Source organism: Oenanthe melanoleuca, chromosome 1A (genome assembly GCF_029582105.1).
Source record: "Oenanthe melanoleuca isolate GR-GAL-2019-014 chromosome 1A, OMel1.0, whole genome shotgun sequence".
In the NCBI taxonomy this organism is placed as follows: Eukaryota; Metazoa; Chordata; class Aves; order Passeriformes; family Muscicapidae; genus Oenanthe; species Oenanthe melanoleuca.
In genome coordinates this window covers 54,790,185-54,805,522 of record NC_079334.1, presented here as the reverse complement: position 1 = coordinate 54,805,522, position 15,338 = coordinate 54,790,185, and the positions used below count along the sequence as shown (strand labels likewise).

General features: G+C 35.4%; 1 protein-coding gene across 2 annotated transcripts in view; it reads left to right on the top strand.

Moving 5' to 3' along the window:
- The window catches only part of TBC1D22A (TBC1 domain family member 22A), a 131,433-nt gene that overhangs the window by 62,040 nt on the left and 54,055 nt on the right, over positions 1-15,338 (top strand). For both annotated transcript variants that reach the window (XM_056513655.1, XM_056513647.1), the window contains exon 11: positions 4,589-4,716. In XM_056513655.1, coding sequence (XP_056369630.1) covers positions 4,589-4,716 — 128 coding nt within the window. The remainder of the gene's footprint in view (positions 1-4,588; positions 4,717-15,338) is intronic.

The following is a 15,338-nucleotide window of genomic DNA, read 5'->3' as shown; positions in this document are numbered from 1 at the left end:
CAAATGCTGGGTCCTGCTCTTCAGTCACAGCAACCCCTGCAGCACTGCAGGCTGGGGCAGAATGGCTGGAAAACTGCCTTGCAGAAAAGGGCCTGGGGGTGCTGGTCAACAGCTGGATGAACATCAGTCAGCCTGTGCCCGGGTGCCCATGGGCCAATGTCATCCTGACTCATATCAGAAATACTGTGTGTGACCAGCAGGACCAGGCAGTGACTGTCCCCTGTCCTCAGCACAGGCTGCACCTCAAATCCTGTGTTCACTTTTGGGCTTCTCACTGCAAGAAAGGTTTTTTTGAGACTCTGGAGTGAGTTCAGAGAAGGGCAATGGAGCTGGGGAAGGGTCTGGAGCACAAGTCTGATGAGGAGTAGCTGAGGGAGCTGGATGTGTTCAGCCTGGAAAAGAGGCTCAGGGGAGACCTCGTTGTCTACAACTGCCTGAAAGGAGGCTGTAGCCAGGTGGGGATCAGTCAGTTCTCCCAAACAAGTGACAGGACAGGAGGAAATGACAAGAGGAAGTTGTGGCAGGAGAGGTTTAGATAGGATATCAGGAAAAATTTCTTCACCAGAAGGATTATCAAGGACTGGAACAGGCTTCCCAGGGAAGTGTTTGAGTCACCATCCCTGGAGGTATTTAAAAGATGTGTAGATATGGCCCTTAGGGACATGGTTTATTGGGGGGCTTTGCAGTGTTAGGTTAATTGTTTAGTATCAAGATCTTACAGGTCTTTTCCAACCTAAATGATGATATGGAGAACAGGAGTGCTAATGTCTTTCTGTAGCATGTACGTTAAGGGTCAATGCAAAAAAATCACTGTGCATGCAAAGGGCAATGTTAATAAGCTCCTGTGGCAAAGATTGGCTCATTTTTTTACTTTCCTTTTGCTTTGGTATCAGAGCAGTTACTAATGCACTTTTAAAGAAAAATTGTGTGGTTTTTCATGAGAAATACTCACTTCTTTTTGTTGAATAAAAAGGCCTCTTTATTATAGAGATTGTTAGCTTACCTGCATTTCAGATAATTTTTAACACTTAATACTTTTTATATTTACAATGAAGTATGTATAAAAGATTGAAAAAATAGTGTTAAAAACAAAGTGTTCAGGGTATGTAGTATGACTGAAAAATAAACTTTAAGTAATATTCAAAATTTCAAAAATAGGTCAAACATCCAAAACTGTTGCTAGGTTTGATAGGAATCTTTGTGTAGAGGTGAGCACCTAAAGGCTAATGTTCTGAAACATTGAATTGCACAGATGGATGTGGTGATAGCATGCTGAGCCACAGTAATTTGGCAGTTCATGCATAATCTTACATTATTTTGCAGTTTTTCTTTGCATATGTGTAAGCTTGCCTAGGGACTTGTTCCAACACCATCCTCCTGTCAGGGCAGCAGTCGAGTGAGTTATTTTGACAGGTCGTTTCTATCCTTAACTGTTCAGTTCATGATTCTGTAACCATATAGATTTTAATTTTGGATTCTGTGAAACAGTATGAGATGCTGACACTGAGGATGAAGAGTAAATATTTTATGTGTATAGGTGTGAGAAGCATCTGTTTAGGGTGCTAAATGTGATAATTCAAAATAATGTACCAATAAGTGTATTTAATAAAAATATTAATACTTATAAATGGTTTGTGTCCACAGATTACCTATTTTTTACAGTATGCTACTTTGGAATGCATCTCTGTAATGTATTTTATTTTTTATTCAGAAGACTTCCTTTATCCAAACTTTATGTGTAGATTTATTGAAAGTGTTTGAAAACTTACAAATGTGATTTTTATTTCTTTTGAATTTTGATTAAAGAGTTATTTTTTTAACTGTAAAATAATTTTGCTATCAGAAACTGCAGTGGAAGTAGTTTTTATAAAATACTTGAAGTCTTAAAGCTGACAGTAATTATATATCTTCTTGTTCATTGAACATACGTACTTATTTTCACTGAAATGGAAAATCTAGATTTAGATTATGCTGGTCCAAATTGCCTTTATCAGCAAATTAGCTTCTGCTTAGAATTACTTACAAAGTAGGAAGAATTAGCTTCTTTACTCAATGCATCTTCTATTCCAGTTTTGCATCAATTAGGTCTAAACCACAGAGTTTAGTAATCCATTTTTCAACTTGTTTAGACTAGAATGCAACTTTCAAGAAATTCATTATGCCCATTAACTACCATAGTTGAAATATCACAACTGGCACAATTTATTGTTTTTCATTACTTACTTTTAATGGCTACAAACAGCCAAATGAAAATTGTTTCTGCTGTGTGAAGAACAAAAATTTTGTGAGTTAGTAGCTTCACTTAGAAATAAAGCTGCCTTTTTTTTTTTTTTCATCCTGTTTGATGTATTAGATAACTGAATCATAGTAGTCTGTAATGTAGGTATCCAAATGTGATATTCAAATAATAAATTTAACCCAGTATCTCACTTCAGTGTATTTAACTTGCAGCTAAATTTTTCTAAAGCAAAGGCAGCTAAAGCAAATTACAATAGTAATTCAGCATTTGGTGTGAATAAGTGATCTAATAATTACTGGTAGAGGACAGGGCTCAAAGGGTGTGGTGTGTGAGGCTACATTTGGCAGGTGAGCATTCACCAGTGCTGTCCTTAAATGTTCAAGTCTAAGGCCAGCTCTATTCAATATTTTTGTCAGTGATCTGGGTGCAGGAGTTGAATGCACCATTACCAAGCCTGCAGGTGATATTATACTGGGGGCACTGTTGACTCTTGAGGAGCAAGATGCCTTGGAGGGGAATCTTGTTAGATTGGAGCATTGGGCACTCATCAATGATTTATTTAAAATTTGAAAATTCAGCAAGAACAAGTTATAAGGACCCATGATGAAGTAATTCTGAGCACAGGTATAGACTGGGAGAGGAGGGTCTGGAGAGCAGCCCTGAAGAATGGGGTCTGGTTTGTCCTGGCCAGGAGGGCAAATCCCATCCTGGGTGCATCAAACACAGCATCAGCAGCTGTCAAAAGAGCCGATTATCCCTCTGCATTCAGGGTTGGTGCAGCATCACCCTGAGCACTGTGTGCAGTTGTGGGCCTCACATTTTAAGAATTTGTCTATATTTGTTTATATTTGTATTGAGGAAGGGTGTGACTTTAGGAATGTGGGTACCATGTCTGCTGAAAACTTCTTTAGCCACAGATAAATGGAGGCTGAAAATGCTGTGGAGAAATACCAATGCTTAATACATTTTCATTGATATTTGTTTTCAGTTATCATTGGAGACAAGGTGTGATAAGTGGATCTCTGGAGAAATCTGTTGTGATGTCTTATTTAAAAAAAACACCAACAAAACCCTCCTTTTTGATTGTTTTTAAAATCTAAAAGATTTCTACTTCCAGCTTCCATATTGAAACAACTGTTTTATATTGGCTGACACTTTCATGTAGCCAAAAATACATCTTGAGGGGAAAAAAATTTACAGCTTCAGTCTTTATTATAATTTAGTATCACTTAACTTCTGTTACCTTAATCTCTAGGTAATGTTTCCTGTAATAGTGCTGCCATACTCTTGGGATTATTCTTCTAATTAATCTAGTGGTTTAGTGCCTTTTTAGATAATATTTAGGTTTGGAAAAAGTTTGGAAGATGAGCCTTTACTCATTGTTTTAGCTGATAATATATATGCCTTTGTGAATTTGGATGAAGGGATGATTCTGTGTTTGTATACAGAAAGACAGTAGAAATGTCTTATTTAGGCTTTAACAAAGACTTCTTGTCATAAATTTGTCCAAAAGAAGACATTAGCATTTCTTCAGTATTTGTCATCTACACTATGCTAATGTTATACTTGAGCCTGTAACTAAAGCCTATGAACAGAATGTCTGACCCATTTTGCAGAAAATTCTCTCAATATAGACAAGCCATGTAGTAGATTAGTTCTGTTAGCTCCAGCAATAACCCCTGCAAGTGATTATCACAGCTTTTGAATAGTATATGTTCTACAATAAACACAGTGTGTGAGCATTCTGGTTTAGAAACCATTGATTTGTATTGGTTTTATTTGCATTTATCTGTAATACTAAAAAATTATTTAAGATGCAAATTAGTTTTCTCACTCTATTTCCTACATATTAATCTCACATTTTCTTGTCTCGAATGCAACCTTTACGTGTCCTTTCCTTATATTTTTTTGCCACCTTAATTTTATAATTTTATTTTTTGATTGCCAAAATTTTATTTTTGGAGGCCATGTTATTATGTTATTTGGAAATCACGTATATATATAATTTGTAGCCTAAGAAATTAGTGAGGATATATATATACCTAATAATTTCACATTATAACTTTGTATTTTTTTGTGGTATATTGTAAAACTCTAAATTTAATGTTTTATTAAGATAGTGCAACTCACATCAGGTATTTAATCCATCTAGTGATAGAAAAATCAGTCCAGTGTAATGTTTAACTAATTTATATTTTGAGTGCTCTTATTTGGTTGTGAGAATTTGCATCCACCACCACAAGTTTTTTCCTTGAGATTGGAATAGTATTTTATTGTTTTAGACAGTGTACTTGATACTTCAAGATTTCAGAAAGGTTGCAGTAAAATACCTGTTTATTCTGTCTTCAGAACAAGTTCATAGGCACTTGGATCAGCATGAGGTGAAATACTTGCAGTTTGCTTTCCGTTGGATGAACAACTTGCTGATGAGAGAAGTCCCTTTACGGTGCACCATCAGGTTATGGGACACGTACCAAGTAAGTACTTTTTTAAACCTCCATAACTCTGATCATGGACATGCCAGTACCTTTGTGAGTGGTTTTTCTTGAACTTTTTGCTTTAGTATCATCTGAGAATCACCATAATAAGAGAAAAAAACCTTCAATGATCACTGCTACTTAGAAATATTTAATGTCTTCAGTCTTTTTGCCCTTCAAAGCCAAGCACTTGATGTCATGATAATTTATAGTACTAAAATGAACACTCACTCAAAGTTAATGTCAATATTCCCTTCTGTCTCTTTAGAGAAGTGAAACATTGAATTGTGCCTAATCAATGCCCTCCATCGATTCTGAGTTCCAGGCTTCTTATTGTCCATCTGCTTAACTGCTCAATCCAATATTAGCTTTCAGTCTTCAGTTCTCAGCCTTCGTCCTTTGTCATGTCTTCTTTCTTACTGTTTGTCCAGACAAAATTCTTTATGTTGCTGACCTCTTGTTGTGATAATTCTTTTTCCTCAATAATTTCTTTTCCTATTGTCAAAGAATTGATATTTGAGAAAAGTGGTTTACCCATTCTTAGTTCTGTTACTGAATGTTCCAGTAGTTTCTGGTTGGAATTTTTGACTAAATATTTAAACTGTATATCCTTATCTACCAACTTAGTTGTTGAAGTTAGTGGGGGGAGGGGAAAAGTAATATTTTAAATTGTATTAGTGTAAATATAAGATTAACTCATAATTTATGCCTTGTAAACAAATGTAATACCTTTAAATATCATTGTCTTTATATCTACTCATTATGTAGAATTGTTCCATTAGTTTCATACACTTTAATGCCAGAATGTCTACTTAGATCATCTATCCAGACCTGTAACAGAGGGTGAAGAACTGCTTGCTTTTCATTTAATGAGTCCAGTAAGTTGTTTCAGTGAAGCCTGATTGTATCTAAATCTGATAAGGACATGTTAAGAAAAGAGGAATCTGTCAGTTCTACTGGTAATCTGTTCTAAGAGATGATATCCTTGCATAGTTTATCTTGAACAAATACCTGAATTGAACATGGCTGTTGTTTCCATCCGAGGTTCTTTTGCCCCCTTTGTTTCATTACAATATCTGTTACTCATTGTGATATCTATTATTACCTGGAATTTTATTCCAGTGTAAAATATTTATTCTTTATAAGGGCTTCCTGGTAATTTGAAAGGTTGAGCTATTTAAAATATTTTACTGTAACTAATTTATCTTCTTTTGAATAATTTTTGTTGCTGTTGCTGCAGTATTTCTAGCTGAAGGTTTCCTGAAGGTTTTTACCATGCTACCTCTAGCACTGCACTTGGTACCTGATCATTAGCCTTACCTATATGACAAAATCATGTAAGAGAGCCTCCTTAATCCAGCTAACTACCCATAAGTGCCCCGGAAAGAGATATTTTTGACAGAATTTCAATTTGAGCTCATCTCTGAGCTATGAATCTGATAATGTTGGAAATTTTCCTTTGAAAATGAAGCCTGGGGTTAATTTCTAAAGCTGCTGCCATGCTGAAAGGAGCCATTTCTCATTGCTAGTCCATAAGCACCTCTCAAGTTGTACTTCTATGGGGTCTTTATCCATAAAAAGTGCTTCTGATAATTTAATTGTAATTTTTAAAAAATTCTGATGTATTTAAAGTAATATTTAAAAGCTTAATACTTAAGTTTTTTGCATGATATTTCCAAGGGCATCTTTTAAATCAAGGTTTCTTCAAAGTATTTATATCTAAATGCCTAAATGGAATGCTTATACATTCAGTGGGGACTATTTTTGTATATTAAACAAGCTCAAGGAGTAATTCTGTGTTTTGACTCAGCAGGTGCAGCAGGTCTGTGCTGTTTTATAGGTTTCATTATTTAGTAGACTGTTCTGTATGCATGTCTTGTCTAATAGTGTATTTAAAAGCAATAAGGATATCTTAATGTAGACACCTTTTTCTGAAACAACTTCAACCAATTCCTCAAGCTGCTAATCAGATTTCAGTTGTGCTTATATTGCACTGATTATCAACCTACAATATGGATCTTTTCACCCTGATACACTGGATAACAAATGCAGTGAACCTGCAAGAGCCAGTAAGGTTCATACAAAGATTTTGCTGAAGTGTTAAGCAAGTGTTACAGATTTTTACCCAACTTGGCATTGTTGCCTGCAGTTTTTAACTTAATTGTTTACAACTGTTTTAGCAATGCTGCTTTCTGAATGGAAAACACTTCAGAGACAGAATTTATTCAGTTGGTTTTCTTGTTTTTAACATATTTTTAACTGTGAAGCCTGCTATAGGCTAAAATATCTCTCTCTCATTTAGAAATATATTGTTAAAGGTGTTTTTTAGAGGGTTTAGCTATGGATGGAGCTGTGATGTTGGATTTGAAAGAGAGATGTAGAATGAGTAAAGACAAGAAATATAATTAGCTTTCCAGATACGGATGGGAGGAACAATCCTACTAATAATTGTAAGGGCTGGGTAGATGTTTAAATACTTTTCTCCCTGTACTCAAAGGCTGATGGTCCTGTTATAAGGTTTGCTTTTGCTACCTCATGTGTGCTAAGGCAGTAAATTAAGGTCACATGGGAATTCTGCTTAAATTTACAGTGTTTTACTCTCTGCTGTTTCAGTGGGTACTTAGGATGTGCCTGTACTGACTTTTACCCCCTGATATTCTTGAGCAGCTGTAAACGGTAATAGCTTTACCTGCACTTGAAGTTCAGGAAGGTGAATAATCATGTTGTTATGTAACATCAGCAGGGACTACAGGCATTCATCCCTACACTGCTGTGTTGGGCTTTTGCTCAGACTCTACCTGCCTTGTGTCTCCTGGGAGGGGATGGGGCATTTTGAAGGTCCTGTTTACAGACATCTCTAGTCCCAGTGTGTGTCATGGAGTGGGAATGGCACAGGAGCAGCACCAGCAGCAGGTTCAGGATGGGTGGGACAGCCAGATTCCTTCATGTGGAAGGAATAGGAAGGCAGGTGGAACTGTCAGATCCCTTCATGTCTGCACCAGGAGTGCATTCTGTTTCCTGCAGAAATCCAATGAGAAGGGAGCAGTGGCACCTTTTGAAAGAGAGGATCTGCTGCTGTTTTCATGAAAATAAAATTTTTCTCTCTTTTGTCTTCGTCTGTCACCATTAAAGCTGAAACCATACTTTGTTTTGCCAAGCTGCCTGTTTGCCTCTCTTTCAATGGAAAAATAAATATTGTGTTGTTTCCAGTTTGAATTCTAGATTGGTGATTCTCACAGCAGGCCCCAGTTTCTCATGAACTGCAGCAGAGGGTTTTCAGGGGAATGACAGCACACTTAAACAGTCTGCTGTTGTGTGTTTCCTAGTGTGAGAGAGAACTGCTGTTGGCTGGAGGTGTTGGAGCTGCATTCTGTCTCTTGGTATTTGTTACTGTTCTTCCAGTGACTTTGGTCAGAATAGAACTGGACACTTTAATGATGTCCACCTCTGTGGTAGAGTGTGTGGTAGTAAGAGTGCTCTGGCTGGAGTCATATTCTCTGTCTAGTTTAATTTAGGATTCATCAGTCAGTTGTTAGAGTCTGTGGAGTAAATTATTGAACAGATCCAAAATACTTGTACTTAGCTAGTTAGAGTTGAAGAGAAGACAAATTTGGAAAGGCTCCCAAATCCTCCCTTCAGTAAATACTCTGTCATTCTGTAACTGTATCTATGAAGTTCACTAAAATACATCATTGTCTTCTGAAGAACTGTATAAAGTAGAAAAAGTAAAGGCATTATGCATTTTGTTTACAAGACATATGTTGAGAAAGCTTTTTAGCTGTAAATATTTAGTTTGATTTATTCTTTAACCTGAATTGCATTTTTATGAGTGAATTATCCCACTTCTTCACTTGTTTCAGGCCTTGTTCTTGTAATTTTTTTGGGGTTTTTAAAAATATTTTTTACTGCAGTAAATACCTTATAAATTATTTCTATATAGAAATTGCTTGCTAACTTATCCCCAGGACATTTAAAATTTAAATCCATAGAACTAAAACTGTTTAATATGAATGTTCATGTCCACAAACCAAAATAGTCTAACATAAGACCTGAGTTTTATCTTTTATTATATCTTGCCTTTTTATTTTATATGCTACCATCTTTTTTGGTACAAAGGATTGGTAAAATGAAGTAGCATGATGACTGAATTATTCAGTATATATAAGTGTTTAGCATATTTCTATGGACTTAAAAAATGCAAGTTAGTTTTATATTTGGTCCTTGACAGAAGGATGCTTTGACACTATTTTAAAGATTACTTTGCTATTTGAAACTGACTTTTGTGGGCTTCTAACATTAACTCAAGATTTACCATACTGTACTAGAAAAGGTGGAGACACCTCAATGCTCAGCATTGGTGCTGTCTTACTCTAGGTAAGTATTTTATATGCTTATCATCAAATCTTAGAAAGTATCCTTTCCTCAGACTAAGAGATTTTATGTCAGTTTCCACTGAAGTTTTCATTTTCATTTATTTAAATTCTTAAAATGTGTGTTGTCCTTCAGGCACTTCTAAGATACACTGTTTTTATGTAGCTGTGTACTTCTGTGTTGGGGGACAGGAAGAAATGCCATTTCAGTGGTGGCAGCCATTCCCAATTCTTCATCCTCGACTGGAAATGGCAATACAGGACTTGAATGTCAGTGCTTGTATACCAATACTTAAAGCAGCATAGTGTTTAGTTTTGAGTATCAGTATTTTTTCACTGCTTAAATATGGGGTTCAAAACTACATTTGATTTGTAGGCAGTTTGCAGCTGAAAGGAAGTCTCTAACAATGCCATCAAATTATCTGCATGCAAGATAACAAGGTATTCTACTGACTGGTGGTTTAAATAGGACAGTCATTTTCTTAGACATTAGAGTACTTAATTATTTTTCATGTATAATGGAGTGGATGAATTTTTTTATGAAAGTGTTTGCCTTCTGATCTGATGTTCTCACATAAATTACCTTTTTGTGCTGTCTTTTGTCCAGTGATTTTTCCATGTAACTCACCATAACAGTAGTACATAATTCACAGAAGAGACACCAACACAGGTTTCATAGCTAAAAACTTGCTCGGTGAAAAATAAATTGGAAAAGGAAAATAAAGTAGCAGCTATGTGTGTTAGTTTTCAGTTCTAAATACATGCTGTCATATGCTGTGAGAATGTTTAGAGTTGAAGTGTACAGCCTAATATTTTCACCTGCCAGGAGGCATTTTTGTTTTGTACCATTTAGTTGACTGCTGTATTGCCAGCTCACCAGTAAGTAGCTGATGCAGTTGACATGAATAATGCACTCAGACTCATTGGAAACACAAAACCAGGGAGGTGAGGTAGGTACTGTTTACAGTGCCCTGCTGTCCTACTTTGCAGCATTGTCCTATTCTTATGTGAGGAAAACTTTACTGTTACCAAGGTGCCTTAAAGCTTACTGTGCAAAATTAGGTACAAATGAAAGAGTTTATAAAATCCTACCATGTAAAATGCAAAACAAAGATTAACAAAGGACACAGAAAAAGGCAAATAACAACACCCATAAAATTTGACAGTAATAGTGAGTTGATTTACTGTCTCACTGCTGAAATAGTTTTTTCTTCTAGTTTCTGTTCCCCTCAGCTCCCTGGCAGTATCTGTTAGTTTTCTTCACGTTAGGGAAGTGAGGAGGCTGATGAGTACCACAGCTGGTGCAAGGGAGAGATGATGAGAGAGCAGAGCTGTGATTTCAGCCCTCGTGTTAGATCAGAATGATGGCTTGTCCTTATTTGCCATCTTTCTGAAGATTTTCTTTCTTGGTAGACAGTACATCTCTCAGGTTGCATCCCTTAAACAAACTTCAATGGGGAGCACCTGTTACTGGTGGAGCCTGCTGGTTTGTATATTTCTTCCTGAAATCCTTCAGCTGGATCTAAAAAAATGCATTTTTTTCCTTCTTGGAATTTATTATTTTTTCTTAATCGAGGAAACCAATTATTTCTTTGCCCAAAATAAACACTATTTTTTTTTTTCTTTTCTGGAAAATATAACTGTATTGACCACCATTTATATCTTCCCTTCTTTGAGGAAGAATGTATTTTTCATTTCTTTGACTTAGTTCATTTTTATTTCATGTGTCTCATATTGGATCTCACACTTTATTGACTAATATGGTAACAGACATATTTGTTTCCCGTTTATTTGCTGGTATCATTTATGTAGCTCATCCCTAGGTTTTGGTTGAGGGGATTTTGTTTAAAAGTATCAGGCATCTAATCTAATCTAAGTAAAGGCGTCTAATGTTAAGTTTTAAGAAATAATATTGGTACAATTTTGCAGAAGTGCTGAGAATCCAGAAATCATATTAAGCTCATGAAAAACTGCAGAAACACTATTTTTCTCTTTTTCCAAAAAGTAGAAAGGAAAGTAGATGTTTAAGTCTAGGGAATAAATTTTTAAAATAAAATTTTGGTTACATAAATTGTAAAACACCACCACCTCTTGCTCCTCCTTCACCCTGCCCACCCCAACCCCCAAAAAAAAAAAAAAAAAAAAAAAAAAAAAAAGAGAGACCTAAAGAACAGGAAAAAGCTTACACATAATAATGTTTTTTTCTGACCATAAGTCATTGGAATTTAGGAAGTGTTCAAAAATGCAGTTATTGTTTTTTTCTATGTTTCTATTTTTCACATAAACCCAATCAGTGAATTTCATTCCCTGAACATGAGAATGATTTAAGTGTTTTCCAGTAGAGTTGTCTTGTGTTTAGCACTTATTTAAAAAAACACAAACAAAAAACCTCACTTAAATTTGAAACTGGAGTACTTTTCTCAACAGGCACTGTAGAATCTCTACAAGAAAGATGCTACTGCTATTCTGGTCTCAATCAAAGCCTTAAGCCACCTGAGACAAGAGACTCAAAATTAGAGTATTGAAATAAAATTTCATTTTTCATGGCCAGGAATCTGGAGAGTGTGAGACCTCTCACTGTTCCAGTCTGGTCTTTTTGGGCCACAAAGATCCTTGAACAGGTTAGTGAACAAAGACAAGCATGTAGATGAGAGCAAAACAATGGGGAAGGTATATACCCTCCCATCTTCTTCTATTAGCAGCTTCATTATATATTTATCTCTTATACTGATTTTTTTAAATGCCTATTGAGTATTATTAAATATTTATCTAATTCTTTTAAAATATACTGCTTAAAACATTCTGTGACAGTGGGTTTTTTAAAATTTCTTTATGCAGTGTGAAAAGAAATTTTCCTTCTTTAATTTTACAAAAGATTCTTTTGAATTCACTTCCACTTATTTATTTGATGATGAGTAATTGTGTCAAATCACTCTTTATTCACTTTTTCCCCATCAACTGTCTCAAAACTGTTTTGTCTCTCTGTATACAATCACTCCTTTTACAAGTTGAAAATATCTGTACCTACAAAAGCCATTTCATGTGCTTTTTGTGCTTATTTCTTTTGTGGAGTAAATGGAAACTTCTTTAGCAGTTGAGAACACTATGGATACATAAATGAGATTTGTTTCCTGTTTTTTTAATTCTTTATTTATACTCTATCATGCCATTTCTCCTGTCACAGCTGAGTACTTCAGGTAATTGTTCATAGTTGGTCCAGCTTGACTGTCTTAGTGGTTTGTGTCATGGATGACACCAGAAGTTTATGCTTTGCAGTGTTTTTATCCAGGCTGAATTTAATTTGCCATTTTGTTATTCAGTGGCACAACAGCTTTCTAAAACTTTTTGAAGCCAACTTTATTTTTTGCCAGTAAAAGCTATTCTGAATAATTTTGCATCTCTACCAAAGTAATATTTCTCAAGACCACCTAGTATTTTAGTGAAAAACACAGGTTCTATTCTGGTTTTTTTTGTTCTTTTAATTCACGAACACTTTCTCTCTCAATTGACAATAACTTAGAATCTGGCTTAGTTGCCTTGTAGGAAAGGTCTGGAAATATGAATATTTGATATCCAATTACTAACGTAGGTAGGATCACATTTTTCAGATTTCTAGGCATTTGTCAATTTGAAACTGGCCAGTAGGTTAAATGTTCTGGAGTAGGGGAGACAGATATAGTGGAATACAACCTTTGCTGCCAAACGCAAAATGTGAACATGGAAGTTTAATTTTCTTAGGAGATAAAGGTAAAAATACTTTGTATCTTGGTGTAGTGACTCTTCTTGTCACTACCTGCCACAGAGTGTAAAAGAAAATAGCTCCTGGGTTAAAAAGCATCAGTGTCCTCAGGAGGCTGTACTCAGGTCATGCCTCTACTTTTCATTCTGCCACTTTTGATTCTTGTTTTCTCTTGGGAATTTTTTAGCTTCCTTTCTCAGAGCTGGAATTCACTGTCCTACTGTCTACTGAGTCCAGCCTTGATCTTGCCAACTTCCATTATAATTCAAGAAAACCTTTTTGCATTGTTCTCTTTAAAAGTAAATGTTTATAAAAGTATGGTTTAAATCATATTATTTATTTGGAACCATAGAAAGACATGAACAAGTGAGAGAAGAAGTTTTTATTGCAAGACTGGCAGTCCAAACGTGTGCCTGTTCTAGCATAATGTCCTTGTTCTAACTCTGCATTCATTTGGAAGTTTCTCAATCTCTTTGTATTCAGCAAATCAGTATTTTCTTGTGTCAAGAGAGTTCTGGTATGTCAAGCTTCCATTGAACTTGAGCAATTGAAAAGTTTTTATAGTTTTCGAATCTTTGTCAGACAACTAAGTGCCATTGCCTTCTACCAAATGGATAGTTACCTTCTGGAATAACTTTGTTGCCAGGGCAACCTTCCTCTGGCAAGAGTTGTGCTCATTAGGAATTTATTGTGGAAGGCAATTATATTTCAGTGGTAAGCATTACTGAAGTTACTAACCTCTTATTGTTTGCCTTGTGTTAAGTGCAATCTGGAATAATAGAAAACTCAAAGAAAAGAAGGTAAGAGTGTTAGTAAAAAAAGAACCACACTGCTTTAACCATATGTACATGTATAACTTTATGTACAGTCCTTAACATACCTAAGGATTATGTGCACAGGGGAGAAAAACCAAATTTCTTCAGCAATTATTCAGCTTTTCAGTGTGAATTTAGAATACTCTCATTCTTATGAGTGCTTTGTATTTGAATATAGCTTACAGCTTACTCCTATAATAGAAAAAAGCCAGATGGTATTTGTAGAATTATGACAGTGTGTATATATCTTTTGTTGATCATCCAAGTCTAGTTTGTTAGATTTTCCTATTTATTTTATAGTTTTTTGTGGAGAGACAGAGTTCCCAAATTCTCAGCAAAAGAGGACTGAGTCCTGATTTTCTGCTGACTACATTTTAGCACAGAGCAGTGTGCATATTCAGCTTCCCAATTGTGATCTGCTATTTCACTAGCACTGGCAGTGGCAGATATAAAACTGACAGTAGCAGCCTCTAGGAGATGCTTAAATATGACTCCCAATAACAGTTAAAGTTGTTAATTGGCATAAATGAATGCCTTTGAATGAGTTAGCATATAATACTTGGGAATTTCTGTGTTCAGAAGTCTGTCAGATCTGGAACTCTAAAGTTCCTGGTCCTTCCTTCTTACCAGTGGGCTTTCTGTGGACAGCAGAGGTGAGGTTCAGATTGAGATATAAATGCAAGAAAATAGGTGTCTTTCTATAAGTTTGTGTTCATTGTTGTGTTGGGTATCTAAGCTTTACTCAGTAAATAAGCTCAGGAGTCTAGAGAGAGATTTAGAGTGATTTATGAGATTTATTGTTTAGAGTGGCTCATCAGCCAAATGCCTTTTTAGGCTCCATTGCACATATTGACTCCATCTACATTAGCTTTGTAGCATAAGTACACAGCATGCTGGTAGGCATTCAAATTTAAAAATCTTCAACTCAATATGGAAGCTCTCTGCATTTTTGCAGAAAGTGACTTAAAAGTCTTGTCATATTATTTAAAAAGACTTGTGATGTGAAATTCTTGATACTAGATCAGCTGCTTTAATGTAAGTGTGAATAGGAAATATGTTTCTGTATTGCTAATTTTTGTCCATTTTTCTTTGGTAGCATTCATTGACATCAGAGAAGATTCAGTGTGGAAAATAAAAGGAGGAAAAAATGAGAACCTATGCTTTTTTTTTATGAGGAAGGTATTTAGACATGCAAAAAACAGAAAATCAAACCTCAGTGATATGCATAGGGAATCCTGGAGGTATTTCTAGTTTCAAGTTCTTTAGGCAGCTTCCAGTACTGTTGAAATAAATGTTAATTTTTCTGTGGCTAAATGAAGGTTGATTGTGAATGCAGAGAGAAAGTACTTTTTCTTATGCTTAGTTTATTTTAGCTTGAAGAATGTGAATAATCCCATTGACTTCAATAGAAGAGCTCATGAATTTTTTTATTTAAGCATGGACTCTCAAGTGTTTTATTGATCAGGATCTTAATGAATGCATATAGAAAACTTGTAGAATGTTAGATACAGTCTAGAAAAGAGGTTTTTTTGCTCCTTGACTCCTTTGAAGTAGCGTGAAAAAGGCTTTATTAAAATTAATATTGTTCTCAAAGACCAAAGTCTAGAAGAGAATTGTGTTGCTATACAGGAAGACAAAGAGGAAAATTGCCTTTCTTACATCCCTATGCTCTTTAATGTTATGCTCCTTCCTCACTGA